At 35.8% G+C, this 16,069-nt stretch overlaps 1 protein-coding gene across 1 annotated transcript in view; it reads right to left on the bottom strand.

Annotated features, from left to right (window-relative positions):
- Positions 1-1,165: 1,165 nt before the first annotated feature.
- Positions 1,166-16,069, bottom strand: part of KIF15 (kinesin family member 15) — a 68,180-nt gene continuing 53,276 nt past the window's right edge. Inside the window, exons 26-35 of the mRNA XM_001379339.5 lie at positions 15,419-15,541; positions 11,390-11,536; positions 10,975-11,076; positions 10,159-10,323; positions 7,884-7,993; positions 7,297-7,372; positions 5,157-5,194; positions 3,429-3,594; positions 3,063-3,194; positions 1,166-2,729 (exon numbers count right to left, since the gene is read on the bottom strand). Coding sequence (XP_001379376.2) covers positions 2,643-2,729; positions 3,063-3,194; positions 3,429-3,594; positions 5,157-5,194; positions 7,297-7,372; positions 7,884-7,993; positions 10,159-10,323; positions 10,975-11,076; positions 11,390-11,536; positions 15,419-15,541 — 1,146 coding nt within the window. The 3' untranslated portion in view covers positions 1,166-2,642. The remainder of the gene's footprint in view (positions 2,730-3,062; positions 3,195-3,428; positions 3,595-5,156; positions 5,195-7,296; positions 7,373-7,883; positions 7,994-10,158; positions 10,324-10,974; positions 11,077-11,389; positions 11,537-15,418; positions 15,542-16,069) is intronic.

Here is a 16,069-nt window from a genome sequence, read left to right as displayed (position 1 = left end):
CAAAATTATCTATTTTATTATCCTGCAATGCTATCGTGATTGGTCATACATTCTTCCATTATCCACAGATCTGATAGCTTAACTATTCCATGCTCCCCTAATTTGCTTATGGTACCATCTTTCATATCTAAATCATGTATCCATTTGACTTTATCTTGGCATAAGGTATCAGATATTGTTTTATATCTAATTTCTTCATACTGTTTTCCTAATAATTTTTGTCAAATAGTGAATTTTTATTCCAGAACCTCAGATCTTCAGATTTATCAATTATTAGATTACTATGGTCATTTAGTACTGTGCATCTGATCTTTTCCATCAGTTTACCACTCTATTTGTATCTAGCCAGTACCAGATTGTTTTGACTATTATTATCCCTTTAGATCTGTGGTAGAGCTAGGCCACCCTCCTTCACATTTTTTCTCATTAATTCCCTTGATATTCTTGACCTTTTGTTCTTCTAGATGATTTATTTTTTCTGATCCAATCATTTTGGAGAGAAAGCTGGAATTATGCCCAAAGTTATAAAAATCATGCTAGAGCAGAACTGACTGTAATTTGTATTATGGCTGCAAAAGTTGAAACCAGGTTGAGAAAAAATATTTGAATGATAGGGGAATTTATATTTGATCCTAGAGGCAATAGGGAGCCACTGGAGTTTAATGGTGACATGGCCAGATCTTTGCTTTAGGAAAATCACTTTTAACAATTTCAGCAAGCACATAGACCACTTAGACAAATACTTCAACTAAGGTGATAGCTATTTGAGTAGTAAGATCCTGTGGCGGAGGAAACAAAAAGATCAGCAAATGACTATATGTGGGGTAAGAATGAGGAATCAAGGAAAATGCCATGAATAGTTGACAGCTAGAAGAGTAGTGCCCTTGACAGAAATTGGGAGGGTTGTAAAAGGGGTGGGTTCATAGCATGGAAAATAATGATTTCTCTTTTTATTATGTTGAATTTAAGATGCCTACAGGACTTTTAGTTTGGAATGTTTAAAAGGGAACTGGTTTTCAGAAGACAGACTAGGGCTCAACACAGATATCTGTGAAATCATCTGTGCAGGGATGACACTCCTAAATATTAGATTCACATGCACCTTATAATTATTTCCAGCCATGCAACCCGTGTACACTTAAGAAATAAGAAGCATAACAATAACTTTCTTACAAAATCGCAATACAAACTTTATTTTCAATTCTAACCTGAGAATTTAGAACAATTATCATCTAAAAGACACAAAACAAATAGAGGAATTTGCTGGTATTCCTTAAAGAAATAGTTTTAACATTATTTTTTCCTCAGGAGCTAAAGGTAGATACTTTTGTCCTGGTGTTCTGCCGCTTCTAAGCCAGTAGGTGAGTTTAGGGTCTAAATTGTCCTGCCTTGATGAGTCTGGCAAGCAGTACAAGGCCTGGTCTGTGGGATTCCAGTCACCAAAGTTTAAAGATGAACAGGGTGAATCCTGAAGAATGGAATCTTTGCAACTGTCATGCTTGGTTCTATAATGCAGGTATGTTGCTGACCGGCACAGCTGCCTAGGAGAATCAAACAAGGAAATCTCCAAGCGACTCCTTCAAGACAGATACCAACCTGGAAATCAGCTTGCTCTTTAAGTCTCTATCTCCAAAGCAGAGGTGGCAGGAAAAATGTGTCCATCATTCCAGATCTCTGATTGTGTTTCACAGTTACCATATGAATAAAAGAACTATATGAATGTTTGATGCACGTACATGCTGCAGTCCTATTTTTAAATAATGAATCTCAAAGATACTGATAATTAGAGCAAGCAAGAATATTAGATATTTTCCGCTGAAAAGACAGAATGATGTATCCCCAAAGCGAAGAAATAAAAGTTATTCTGCTCCAGGAAATTCAATTAGTTGTAATTTATATGTGGGAAATTATTCCTCAAAAGGCAGAAGTCTGGATTTTGGGAGAGAATAGCAATCTCCCCCCATTCTCTAAGGTACTGTTATATAACAACTTGCAAATGATTTTATTCCTGGATAATTAAGAAAAGTATTAATATTGCCAATATTATTATTTTTTTCTATCAGATAAACTTTGTTAGTACATAGTGCTAGGACAAGTTTTTTCTGTTTAACAGACAACAAGTTTAGTATTAAAAATTTTGTCAAATTCTCTAATAATGGCAAATGTGCCCAATAACACCAGAGGAGTCTTGAAAAATAGAATGCGATGTTAAAATAAGTATTTAGAAAAGCTGCTTTTGAATATCCAAGGGACAAATGCTGTAGAAAAGGCCAGAGAAGAATAACGGCAAGAAATGAAGCTCAATAACATCAAAGCACATTGAAACCAACTCCTACAACCCACATGTCAGGAGTCTTCAGTTAAAACAAAAAGCAATGTATAGCATCACAGTCTCTAGGTAAACCCTTCCAGTCTGAGTTTTATTTTTCAAAACAAACAAACAAAAAAAAAGTCTCCAGTATTTGCAGCTGGTTTTGGGAATTGGAATGGCATAAGAAGGCTGCTAATTAAAGGGAGTCAAAATGCTCTATTACACTTTGGGCTGCCACTAGAATAATTATCTGTTGAATATATACTAACAAGGGGAGAAAAAAGATTTCACTTTTATGACAAAGGAAACAGACTCCTAAATCATGATGACTTCAAGGTACTTGGCTAGGATCTTGATAAGAGTCATATTTTCTGCTTTCCTTTAAGAAGACATTTTCAACACGTAATTTTTCAGCTTCCTGAAAAGGAGAGAATAAAAAAATAAAGCTCTAATTCTGACAGAACTACATATGCTTCTGGACATCATGAAATTTAAAATATTAAATCAAAATTACCCAAACTTTCAGTTCTTCAGAATAAAATTAGAGTTAAGTATCTGATATTTATGATACTTAAACGAATAAGACAGGAGGTATATTTGTTGCACAGAATGCAAGGACCTAATAAAATGGATATTTTAAAAATGTCTTGGAGTGGGTTTCTTAATCTATATCAGGTAAATAATAGAATTCCAATTAATTTTAAATACTAATGAAAACCAGCATATTAGTGATTTCAGCATTAAAACATACTTCAGTGAGTCTGGCATTGTCTTTCTTCAGTTTCACCAGGTACTGAATCTTCTGGTTTGGATTTTTGTGACCTACTAATTTTCCATTTTCTTCTGCAAGAAACTCTACTTGCTTCCTTAGCATGTTTGTCTCCTGTAATAAAAGGATGAAAAAGGAGAAGTGGTTTTCATCATGCTATTTATGCTTCTAGAATATTTTGAGTAGTATTTCACTGGAGAAAGACAGAAGAGCACCTATACTTAAAGCAAAAAATATGGGGAATTCCCTTTTCTCTCATCCCAAGACTTTGTATTACAGACTTTTGTACAGATTAATTCTATAGATACAAGGGACCTAGACAATACTGGAGAAAGTAAACAAACAAACCTGTAAAATTTTGTCTTTTTCTTCATAGACGACTTCTAGCTTGGATCTCAGCTGTTCCTTCTCCTGGAAGGCTTTAGATTCCAGAGCTCTTGTTCGTTCTACTTCTTCCATCATTTTAAGCCAGCTTATCTCTTTGCCTGTAAGGACACCTTTGACTTCTTCTAATCTATAAAGACAAATGGAATTTTTTGGATAGGCATGATATGTTAGAAATGTTAAATGTCTTCACACATTAGGTCTAAACCTTGAAGGGGCCTCTATATTGGGCCAGTCACAAGGAGTGCATGAGTCCTTGATGACTTCAGACATCTATGTTTCCATTAGTAACTTCTCTAGGCCTTAATAAAAGATATTCACGAACTGTTCACGATATAACCCCCCAACAACAATGTTGACTAGTTTTTAGTGAGCTTATTACTAGGCCTGGGCCTGAATGAACCTTTCTAGCTTGCTAAAGACTGAGAATGTACAACTTTTACTGGAATATCCTCCAATAATCCAGTATCGCCTCCATGTTCACAGTAAACACTTCATAAATGCTCACTCTAATTACTCATACATTTGTCCATGCTAAGATGTATAGGACTAGATGTATAAGACCTGCTAAGATGTACAGGTACTTTTTAAAAGGTAAAAATAGGGGGCAGCTGGGTGGCTCAATGGACTGAGAGCCAGGCCCAGAGACAGGAGGTCCTGGGTTCAAATCTGACTCCAGACACTTCCTAGCTGTGTGACGCTGGGCAAGTCACTTAACCCCCATTGCCCTAGCCCTTACCACTCTTCTGCCTTCTAAGACAGAAGATAAGGGTTTAAAAAAAAAAGGAAAAAATAACCCCTGACCTATAAAACAGAATCCTGAGTGGTCATATTAACTTGTTTGCCTGATCTTTGGATTTCTTCCTTTTTGCACACAAAAGGATTTCTATTTGGGAACAGAAATCCATGTGGTCATCCTAGACCATACATTAAGGATCTCGCAGGTTGCATATTGACTTAGAAAATAATATATAAACATTATCTATGTTTGAATATATTTTTATTTACTTTGTTAAACATTTCCTAATTACATATTAATCAGGTTCTGGTGTGGAATGAATGTTTGACATCTCTGGTCTACAGGAAAGCCTTCAATAATGTAATTTACAAAGACGTGAAGTTTCAGGAAGAGATTATAGGAAGGGAGTGAAAAAGAGGCAGGAGATACTGCTATAGGAGGGCATTTTGTGCCTTCATCTTTTATACTAAGGGATAAATCGACTTTAGCAATAGTTTGATTTCAATTTTTTAAAATACAAATAGCAAGTGAGTAGAATGAAGATCCAGAATTTTCCCCAAGCCTTTTAAACACTAACAACAACCAAAAATCTTTCTACTTTTGATTAACTAGACAAGGAATTTGTAGTCTTGCTGAGTAGGAAAACAGGAAAGATACACTGACATATATGTCTGGCATTATTGTGCAATAATATATGACATTACATAAAATACATATGTAATATAAATATGTAAATACACATATAATTATGCAATACCTATCCTTTAGTCACTTCATTTAGGAAGTCATTTTATGTTGTGAAATCCAAGATTTTTTAATTACACAAAAAATTATAAATAATGCCAAAGTTCATTCCTTATTAATCTAACAAATGCTTCCTTCTTTATGATTACAGAATGAAGAGCAAAGATTTAGAATAATGTTTTAAAAACATGAAGTAATATTTCACTTACTCTGCTTTAATTTTCAGCATTTCTTCAATTGCTTTATTCTGTTTAAGAACAAAATGGAAAAACATTAAAGTTTTAAAAGACTTGTTTAAAATAAATTTCAAAGACAAAAATCCATCTGTCTCCTTTGCCTGCCATAATGAAAAATGAAACCAACAGTCTTTGCTCTAATTATTTATATGCTATCATATATTGAGGGTATACTAAAATTAACAGTGCTATTTATCAGTAGGAAGAGGAAAAAATAGCAGGTAATTTATCATTTATTTCTTCTGTCTATTCCCTTATCCTATTTCTGATCATGTCCTGACATTATTTCTACCATCATGTTTCCCTTCACTAAGAGAGAAAATCAGCACATACCATGACCTCCATTCCTCAGTTCTTTCCTAGGCTTTCACCCTTACACTGGATACACTCTCTTCCCTTCCCTATCTTGACCCTTTGGTGAGTCAGTTCAACTGTAGTCTATTCTCCTCTGTTCTGAGTCCTGTGCCCTCTTACCCCAAAGCACTGACAAACCTTGCCCTTAAGACTTTTCTCACCATTTTCTGCCTTCACTACAGTTCTCATGCTGCTGAATAAAGCTGGAGAAAACCATGATGACTGGGGTTGACTACAAATTGTTTCATCATCTCAACTGGGCCCTCACTGCTGCCAGATAATCCTTTCACATCTCCTGAACCAATTCCTTATCTCCAAGAACATGAAAACTCTTACAAACATTTTTCTCTCTCTTCAAACCTCCTTTTGCATCTCCTTTCCTCATATTCTCAGCTTTGAACTTTGTTTCACTGAAAAAATTAGTCATGTGAGAGTTCCTTATTCTTTTCTCCTTTCTTCACTTTATATCCCTCAGATACTTTCCACTCTCCATTCTTTTACCCATCTCGATCAAGAAGTTCCTTTTCCTGCCAAGACTAGCATCTCTAGAAGCACACATATTTCTGTTCAAGCCATCTTCACCAGCTGATTGCTCCCTCTATCATCTTCATACTGTCATGAATCTTTAACTTTTCCTTGTCAACTGGCTGCTTCACTGCAGCCTATAACATACTCATGTCTTCTCCATCCTTAAAAAAATGAAAACCAAGAAAATGTACCCTCATTTAATTCATTCATCCTCACAATTTATCACCTCTCTTTTCTGGCTAAACTTGAGAAGGGTGTTAATACCAAGTGAATTTCTACTTGCTTTTCCTTTTTAATGCTCAATTCTTTATAATCTGGCTTCTGACCCAATTTAGCTGAAACTCTCCATATTAATGCTCTCTTTTAAGTTTTTATTTTAAATCCTTACTTGAGACAGAAGGGCATGGGCTAAGCAATTGGGTTTAAGTGATGTGCATTCAGGGTTACAAAGCTAGGAAGTGTCTGAAGCCAGATTTGAACCCAGGTTCTCCCAACTCCAGGCCTGGCACCCTATCCACTATGTCAGAGTTGCTCCATCAATGGTCTCTTGTCAAATGTGATGGCATTTTCTCCCATCCTTATCTTTTTTGTCCTTCCTCCAGCTTTTGACTCTGTTGATCATTTTCTCCCCTCCGGGTTTTCCTTCTACTTATTTGACTACTCTTCCCTAGTTTCCTTCACTGGAACTTTATCTAGGTCATACCTGCTAATTGAGAGTATTCCTCAAGACTCTGCTCTGGGCCTTCTCTTCTCTCTCTATTATTTTTCTGGGTGGACTCATCAAGTCCTATATATTCAATTATCTTTATGCAGACATTCTTGGATCTCCAACAATCTTTGGAGATCTCAAATTTGAAGTCCTATTGTCATTATAAACTCATCATGCTCCAAAACTATTATTGAAATAACTTTCTGTATCTTTTATTACTACTGTTCCTGATTGGGTCAGCTTTTATACCATATCGTGCTGTTAGTTCTATATTTGTAGCCCACCACGCTTTCTTCACAAGAAATGATTTCTAGCTATCTCTGCTATTGTCCCATACTTTGCAGCTAGTTTTTTAGAAATCAGATATAGGTGGAATAAAACTGGATTTCAATAAAGATATTTTTTAAGAGTTAGCATTTGGTAGTTAATATGCAGAAAGAATAACTAACACCATGGAAAAACAACAAAAATGTTTAAAGAAATAAAAAAGGGGAACTAGAAAGGATGAGACCAGGAGCATACCTTAGCAAGTCTTTCTTCAATAATTTCCTTTTCTTGTTCTTTTTTAATTTGTTGAATATCGGGATATTTTTGTTCACTATAAAAATGACAAAAAATACTGAAAAAAATTACAAAGTACAATCATGCGTATTCTCCCAAATTGAAATTGTATCTCAGTCAATTATTAATGTTGGCAACAATTTTTTTGGTGGTGCTTCAGGGGGAAGGTCTAGACTTATGATTCCATTAGTGTGGAGGAACTCTCTGGAATTCAAACTTCTTCACTAATGTATAGTTTTACAGAGCTCCCTGGAAGGAATTGAACTCGGGTTTTCTTGACTCCAAAGCTGACTGCTCCATTTACTATATCATCCTGTTTCTCATTAATAACAAATCAATTTAAAATTCATATTAGAAATAAATTTGGTTCAATCATTTCCAGGCACCACCAAGAAGTTATTTAACTTACTTAAAACATTTTGGAAAGTGTTAAACCTTATCAATTACTGTTCATAGGGAAGAGAATTAAATTTCCCTATTGAAAAATTAATTCCTTAAATAATCACAATAAAGCAAGCAAACTAGATAATATGGAAACTTTTTCTTACCTGCTTTTCTTTTGATTCTTAATATCATCAAGTTGTCTCTGTAAGTTTCGATTTGTCTCTGTTAGCTGCTGAAGTTCTAAGCGTGTGTTTTCTAATTCACATAACTGTTCCTAAAGACATATAAAACGTGTCTTTCATGTGGAAAAAAGATGGTGGGTTAGGGCTACCCACTCAACTTAACTTTATCAACTTCCAAGCAACTTTGAAATAATGCCTTTAAATCATATTTTCAAGTGGCACAGCCAACAAAAAGTCCAGTGAGATATTTTTTTCAGCCTAAGAAAACTTAAGTAGGCAGGAGAAGTCCATAACACTGGGGTGGAGGTCTGGTAAAGTCTGTCTAGAGACCACACATGTGGCAGATGCAGTAGACGCCACAGCAGGAACTGCAGCTCTTTTTGTCGTAGCAAAGAAATGGAAATCTAGAGAATATTTATCAATTGGAGAATGGCTAAATAAGTTAGGTGGTTGTGGTGGAGTACTATTGTGCTCTAATTAAAAGGGGGTAGTTTCGGAAAAATATGGCAAGACTTGTATGAACTGATGCAAAGTGAAATGAGAAGAATCATTGTGCACAGTGACAGCAATGTTGTAATACTGAGCAACTAGCAAAGACTTGGCCACTCGTATCAACATGATTCTAAAGGACTCATGTGGAGAAACCATTATTCACCTCCAGAGATAAGGGATGAACTCTGAAAGGCAAGTTGAAGTACATTTCCTCACTTTTTTTTTTTTGGGTGGGGGAGTGGGGAGTGGGATATATCTAATATGGACATATTTTGTAAGATATCACAAGTACATACTGCTTGCCTTCTCAGTGGGCATGGGATGGAGTAAGAGGGAGAAAATGTGGAACTCAAAACTTAAAAAGAAAAAAGTTAAAAATAATAATTGAAAAACAAGCACTTTAGCATAGACTTTTACTTCTGTTTGTAGAACATCTCATAAGTAATAATTCAAATTACAGGAAAATGTAAGAAGAGCAGAAGATAGGTTCCTGGTTCTAACTTAAAATACAGTTCAGAGTAACCTTCCTTTTATCCTTTGGACTTTAGTTACTACTTCATTGGCACAGGGAACTCCCAGTGAGGAAACCCTCTATACAGATGCATATTGGCAACTGCTTTGCAACTTTTAGCCCCAAATATAGCTGCTGTTATTTAGCTGCCCTGGCTTCTGTGGCCAGGAACTGTCACAGGTAGAACTTGAATCCAGACCATCCTGACTGAGGCTGGCCACTATGTATCCACTATACCCTGCTGCCTCTCACAGATAAATTCAGTAAGTATAAAATCTCTTCACAATGACCAAAGCAAGTTCACATTTAACTGTTCTCACTCATTTCCTTAGACTGTAATCTCTCAGGGCAGGGACTCTTGTTTTTTCTTTAACCTTTCATCTCCACCCCATTCTCAATTCTTATCTGGCACCAAGTAAGACGTATTTTATTTCATGGGCCATAAATACCACAAAGAAATACTACTCTTGCTATATTTTAATTTCTTATGAATATTTAATTACTGAAGGCCTGATAACCATCTTCCTTTTTAATTCTGACAAACATAAGCAGAATACTGCTGGAGGGAGTCATGGGTCTATTTGTGTACAACAATAAAAATATATGTAATTTGGGCATTCATTACTGCACAATAAGGCTATGAAAATTTTATTCCAAACCTTGAGAGACTCTCTTTCTTAGTATATGATCTCGCTTATTTTATCAAAAGAACCATTGAGTACAAGCTCCCGCAGTCCTACTTCTCTCTTAAAATCGTGAATCTGTTCCTATTCTTGCCTCTTTCCTGCTGACTCCAGAGAATGGTTGGGCCCCCTCCTTGCCAAAGCTGAAATCCTTGTTCCCACAGCCTCCCTGTGGGATCTTATTCAAACAACTAGAATCACGCCCCAACCAAATCTTTCCCTTGACTACAAGTAGGCTGCAGATACTCCCTAACGCTGGTATCCAGATTCCTTCCTAATTCACTCACTACCCTCTCAAATTCTTACAAACTGCTCTCTCCAAAGTCCCTGAGGACCTCCATATTTCCCAGGCACAGGGCTCTTCCTTCTTTCCAGAGTAGAGGATACCACTGACACCCCATTCTTGACACAGGAAGAACAGGAGTTGCTGCAGAGCATCATTGCCTTCTTGGGAGCGATACTCAAGCTCTCTCCTTCCCAAAGCGAGAAATAAAAGTGCTATAGAAAATTAAGTTGTTCCTCTGGCCTTCAAGAATAGCGATACAACTGTTTAACAGGAAAGAGCAAGTACCTTCATTCTAAGGATTTCAGTATTTTTGACGTCTCTCTCTTCATTCAGTTTTGTTACAAGATACTGTAAGGAGATTGTGGATGCTCTTCGGTCTTCTATTTCTTGTTCTTGTGTTTCTAGGAGCTTTGCCAGATGTGTTCGAAAACTAGGTGGAGTTTTAGGACTCTGCAAGATATAGTAGATTTTCATTTTTAATTTGAGTAATTTTAATAATAATTTAATTTTAACTATATTAGCACTATAAACCTGAAAATACCTATTAGTTATTGTCTTCCACTCAGAAGTCTATAGAATTTGTTCGATTAGCCAAAAGGTATAAAGAAAGAATCTTTCCATTTCTAATAACAGCTGGCATTTTATAGGTTTATTTTCTTTTTTAAACCATTACCTTAGAATCAATACTATATATTGGTTCTAAGGCAGAAGAGTGGTAAAGACCAGGCAATAGGGGTTAAGTGACTTGCCCAGGGTCACACATACATGAGGTTTCAAACTTTGCAAATCATTTTATAAAAACTATTTCAGCTCTAAAAGGCAAATTCTACAGGTATTACTATGTGAAGAGACTCAGGGGGAGAGAGGTGATGTGACTTTCCCAATAGCACAGAGTTAGTTGCTGGAAGGAGACAGGATTCAGACCAAGGCTGAATTGGAGGCCAATACTTTCCCACTATCCTCAGCTGTCTCTGAATTGTGTGTGAACTATTTTGAAAACAAAAAAATCAATCTTTTCTCTCAATACTTTTCAAGTGGGCACTTCTGTAATCTCTGAAGCTGTTCTCTCTGCTAAAAATGGAACCATTGTTCTAACAGTACCTGTGGAAGTACAGCAGTGGAATCCATTGCACATTCCAGATGTCTCATTTTCAAACTATATTCATTCTTCCTCTGTTCCAATTCTTTCACTTTTTCGCTTAGCTATGAAAACAAAGTAAAATATTAACTTTGAGAAAAATAAAAGTGTCATGGCAACACAAAAAATGCAGGCTTTTGGAGGATGTGAAAATTCTTATAGGTGGAATATTTCACAATATGAAAGAGAACAAAATGTTGACCCCAAATCCTATGGCAGTTGCAGTACCTACCACGTGACTTATTCCAATCACCTTGTTAGTTAAAAATGTGTATTTTTCTTTATCTTAATATGTCAAGTAAATGAATAAATTCTTATCAACTTAATGCTAAGGCATATGGCTTATTTTTTAGAAAGAAACCCTCATCCGATATATACCTGTTCCTGAAGCTCCTGAATAAAAGCTTCTTTCTTTGCTAGCTCTTCTTGGGCAGACTGAAGCAGCACTGGATACTTGTTAGAGGCTTCTGTTAATTTGTTTAGCTGGTCACTGACATGAGCCAGATCTTCACATAACATGTCTCTCTGTTAGAATATAATATTACCCAACCCCCAAAGGAAAAAAGCAACGTTATTAATGCTGATACCACAGAGATTTGGTAATCACTATTTATATATTCAATTAAAAAACCCTTAAAATTAAGTGTCACTTTACAATTTTCTTTAATGTCCTTAATTATTACATCATTTTATTTCTCAATTCATTCTCAATACCAATTCCCCTCCTCAGAGTGCAACTCCATGTAACAGAGAATAAGAAAGAAAAGCTAAATCAGCCCAGCAATTGAGTCTGGCAGTATATATATATTATATCCGTAACCCTGTATCTCTTCAAAGGGGGGGAGGGCACATTTTTTCATCTCTTCTTCAGGGATAAGTGTGGTTGATATATGTAGCATTCAGTTTCTTTTAAAAAATTTAGTATCAACTTTCAATGAAGTTTTAAAGCCACAATCACAGAACCAAATGTTAGCTGATGGAGAAGAGAAAGAACTCATTCTTGCAGTTAGTCATTGGAGAAGTAATGGCAGGACAATGAAAAAATGTGGTTGTTTAACTGCCATCACCAGGTGCATTTTTGCCTCCTCACTTAAAAAATAATGTAATTAAGCCTTTGGCAAGAACTTTAACTCAAAATAAATAGGACAATGCTTATTAATTTTTGACTTTTCTCCTTCTGCGAGGAAACACAAACCCATTTACTGAGGCCAAATTACCTCCTGAAATGGCAATCTGCTCTGGAAAAGGTTAGGGTAGAAACAGCCTAGTTTCAGGTTTGGGGTAGTATAGAAGGTGTGCTTAATAAAAATCCAATACAATTGGAGACAGTTGGGTGGCTCAGTGGATTGAGAGCCAGACAGCAGAGGGGGAAGTCCTGAATTCAAATATGGCTGCAGACATTTCCTAGCTGGGTGCCCTTGGGCAAGTCACAACCCCCCATTGCCTAGCCCTTATTTCTTCTGTCTTGAAACTGATACTCAGTATAGATTCTAATAATTAAGATAAGGGCAAAATAAAAAATCCAATACAACTCTTTCTCCTAACTAAAATCAAGGACCTTTTTCATTTTTTTGGTATTACTTAAGGCATTTCAGACAGTTGACAAGCACCTATTAGGTGCTCACTATGTGCAAGACACTGTGAGGTGGGGCTACAAAGGTAGCCCAAAACAAGGTCACAGTCTTCAAGATCATCCATGGCAATGACTTGTTTCTATAGTGTCCTCAGGTGCAGAGCTGAGAATTAAGAATTCAGGTATTATCCAGCTTAGTCCCTCTTTTCACTCATGAGGAAACTGAGGACTGAAAAGAAGTTACTTAGTTCAGGCTCACACGTTTTAATGAGAAGTATGACCAGGGCTAGAACTCAGTTGTCTGATTGAATCCAGTGCTCTTTTTAACAGGGTGTCTCTTTCATGCTATAATAAATAAAATTATTAAAAAAAACAAAAACAAACAACCCTTACCTTCTGTCTTAGACTCAATACTGTGTATTGGTTCCAAGGCAGAATTGCGGTAAGGGTTGGGCAATGGTGGTTAAGGGACTTGCCCAGCATCACTGCTAGGAAGTGTCTGAGGCTATCATTTCTGGGTCTAGCTCTCAATCCACTAAGCCACCCACTGCCCCCATGGTATTTGACTTTTACAAGGAAACAAATAACAACAATTCCAGACATTAAAAAAAATCAGAAAAAAAAGAATATGACAGAATAAAGTGTAATTAGCTGCTATGCCAGAGATAAGAAGCTGAATATGACTCCAAAGCAATTAAATGTCCCTATTGTCAGAAACTAGTAAAGATTCCAGGATGCCTAAGGGGACAATGTTGCTTTTAAAAATTCTTTCCTATGAAAAAACAACCCCACTCTTTTCTTCTCCCCGATACCACCCTCATCATGAAAAAATATGAGGCATAACGTGAAAAAAAATCTGCTTCAATCTGCACTCCAGAATTCATCAGTTCTTTTTCTGGAGATGGATGGCATTTCTTATCATAAATTCTTTGGAACTGTCTTGGATCATTTTATTGCTAAGAAAAGCTAAATCATTTACAGCTTATTATTATACAATATTGCCCTTATGTGTGTGTACAATGTTCTCCTGGTTCTGCTCACTTCACTTTGCATCAGTTCATATGAGACTTCCCAGGTTTTCCTGAAATCATGTTCTCCTTGTCATTTCTTATAGCACAATAGTATTCCATCACAATTATATACCACAACTTGTAGGCTATTTCCCAATTAGTGGGTAACCCCTCCATTTTTATTTCTTTGCCGCCACAAAAAGAGCTGCTAGGAATATTTTTGTATGTATGCACAGGTCCTAGCTGACAACTTCAGAGAAGAATAGTGTAGTACTAGCTTCCTCTATATGGAAGAAGTAAAATTCACAAACCAAAACATCCTCTCTCCCAAAAATCACCAACAAAAAAACCACTGACCTTTATTTGACCCTGGTACTACTCTTGCCAACTCTCCTCATATTAGTCTCCATTTTCCTGGTTTTTATCTAAAATCTGCCTTTCTGTTAAATCTGATCCAATAGTCCTAAGTCCTTGGCCAAATTCCTTAGGTGATTTAAATATTCTTTCTTTCCTTATCATCTATTTAAAACTACCTGCCTTCTGGTATCTTCCTACATGACACTGAAATTTACCTAATGACAATCATGCCTCTTTTTAGTCAATCTAAATCTTAGGTGATGTAGGAGATATGAGTGCTATAGGTGGGGAATATCTGGTTCGAATCTAGCCTCAGACACTCACTTGATGTGCAAGTCTGGGCAAGTCATATTCACACTCAGCCTCAGTTTCTTCATCTGTAAAAGAAGGATAATAATAGCACTTCTCTAAAAGGGTTATTATGATATTAAATAACATACATAAAGTGTATAAATGGAGATTTTGAACCCTAGACTTAATTCCCCAGAAGTCCTTGGTATTTCCCAGAATTCCCTATAACCTCTCCTGCATTTCCACGTTGGCTAGATCATGTTTTTGGTATTTAACTGGCAGTAACACCTCCCACAGGTGCTCTTCGTTTGCAAAGATGCAGAAAGTATGGTGGTAAGCTAAGTGCGGGGATTTTAAATGGGCTAACCAGCCACGGGCACGTGGTTTTTATCTTGTATCCTCTTTATTCCTTGATTTCTAATGATCATTTAATAAACCTCATAAAATATAATATTTTTATTATTAGAGATATATAATTTCATTTTTACAAAAGTACTATGCAAAACTTAAAGCTCTGATCATTTTTTCAACAAAGCTATTTCCTCTTGGGTCTATGTCAGCCTTAGCTCTGATCATTCTAAGCTCTTCCTTTAGATTCTTCTTCCCTAATAAGTTTTGGCTTTCTATATATTCATCACCTTCATCAAACATCTTCTCAAGTTTACACCTCCAGTCTAACCTCTTGCTTAACTTCCAATTCATGTTTTCTGTTGCCTATGGCATATATCCATTCAGATAACATCATAAGAAAATTAAATGACAAAAGCTAAACTATTTTCCTCATTTACTCCACTTATTCTTACTTTTCCATATCTGTCAATAATATAACTTGTTACCAAGTAATAATGTAAAACCTTAAGAATCCTCTTTAAGACTCCTTTGTCTTCATCCTTAAAAATAGTCTAGAGCCACATAACCAAAGTGTACAAGAAGGATCTGGGTCTTTTTACTCTGAGGCCAGATTTCTGCTTACTAGGACATCTTGCCAAGAGAATGTTTAAGATTATAAATTAACCATCAAAATATTCTATTCCCATGTAACCAATATTAAATATTTCTAGAAAAGGGCATTTGGTTTTAATAACCATCTAGGGTTTTAAGTTTACTAATAGTCACTGATAAAAACTGGCATACACATTCATCTAATAGAGAAACAAACATAACAGAAAAATTTACCTCAATATCATCAGACAACTTTCTCAAATTAAGGGCTTCTTTCAGTTCCATAATCTGTTCTTCTTGTTTCTTTAAATCTGCTTTATAGTCATCTTTTTCAGTCAAGGTAGAGTTATATTTGTACTAAAGAACAAAATATTATGATCAAAAAAGCTATTTATCTGAATACAATGCAAATTAAAATTTATTTTAGCATGCAGCAAAATCCCAGCCTGATGACTGGGAAATTCTGTATTGAAGGCAAGTAGCCAATGTGATAAACATCATCACTGGCACGAAGAGATCCCTTAAGAGATAACAGAGTAATATATGAGGCCAATGCCTGATATCAGATTCCAAATGAGGGACTTTAATGTACTTAACTATTAAAACCTACAGATCAATATCTATCATTATCTTGTATACTACTATGGCTAGTTTTCTTCTACCATACTTGTTTGAGACACATAATAAGGCAATCCTAATCTTAATTATAGATGTTTGTAAAGTTTAACTATGGATAAGAATCGTGGATAAAAAAAATCTTTGTTAAGACAGACAAAAAATGCAGAGGATGAGAAAACTGTTAGGGACAGAGGCTATGGTCTACATTAATGAATGATATTATAGATCCCTCAAAGAAAAAAAAAGGAAAATAATAAGTGGTAATTT

Source organism: Monodelphis domestica, chromosome 5 (assembly GCF_027887165.1).
Source record: "Monodelphis domestica isolate mMonDom1 chromosome 5, mMonDom1.pri, whole genome shotgun sequence".
NCBI classification, from domain to species: domain Eukaryota; kingdom Metazoa; phylum Chordata; class Mammalia; order Didelphimorphia; family Didelphidae; genus Monodelphis; species Monodelphis domestica.
Note: the sequence above shows the minus strand (reverse complement) of the source record. Positions and strands in the feature narration are given on the sequence as shown.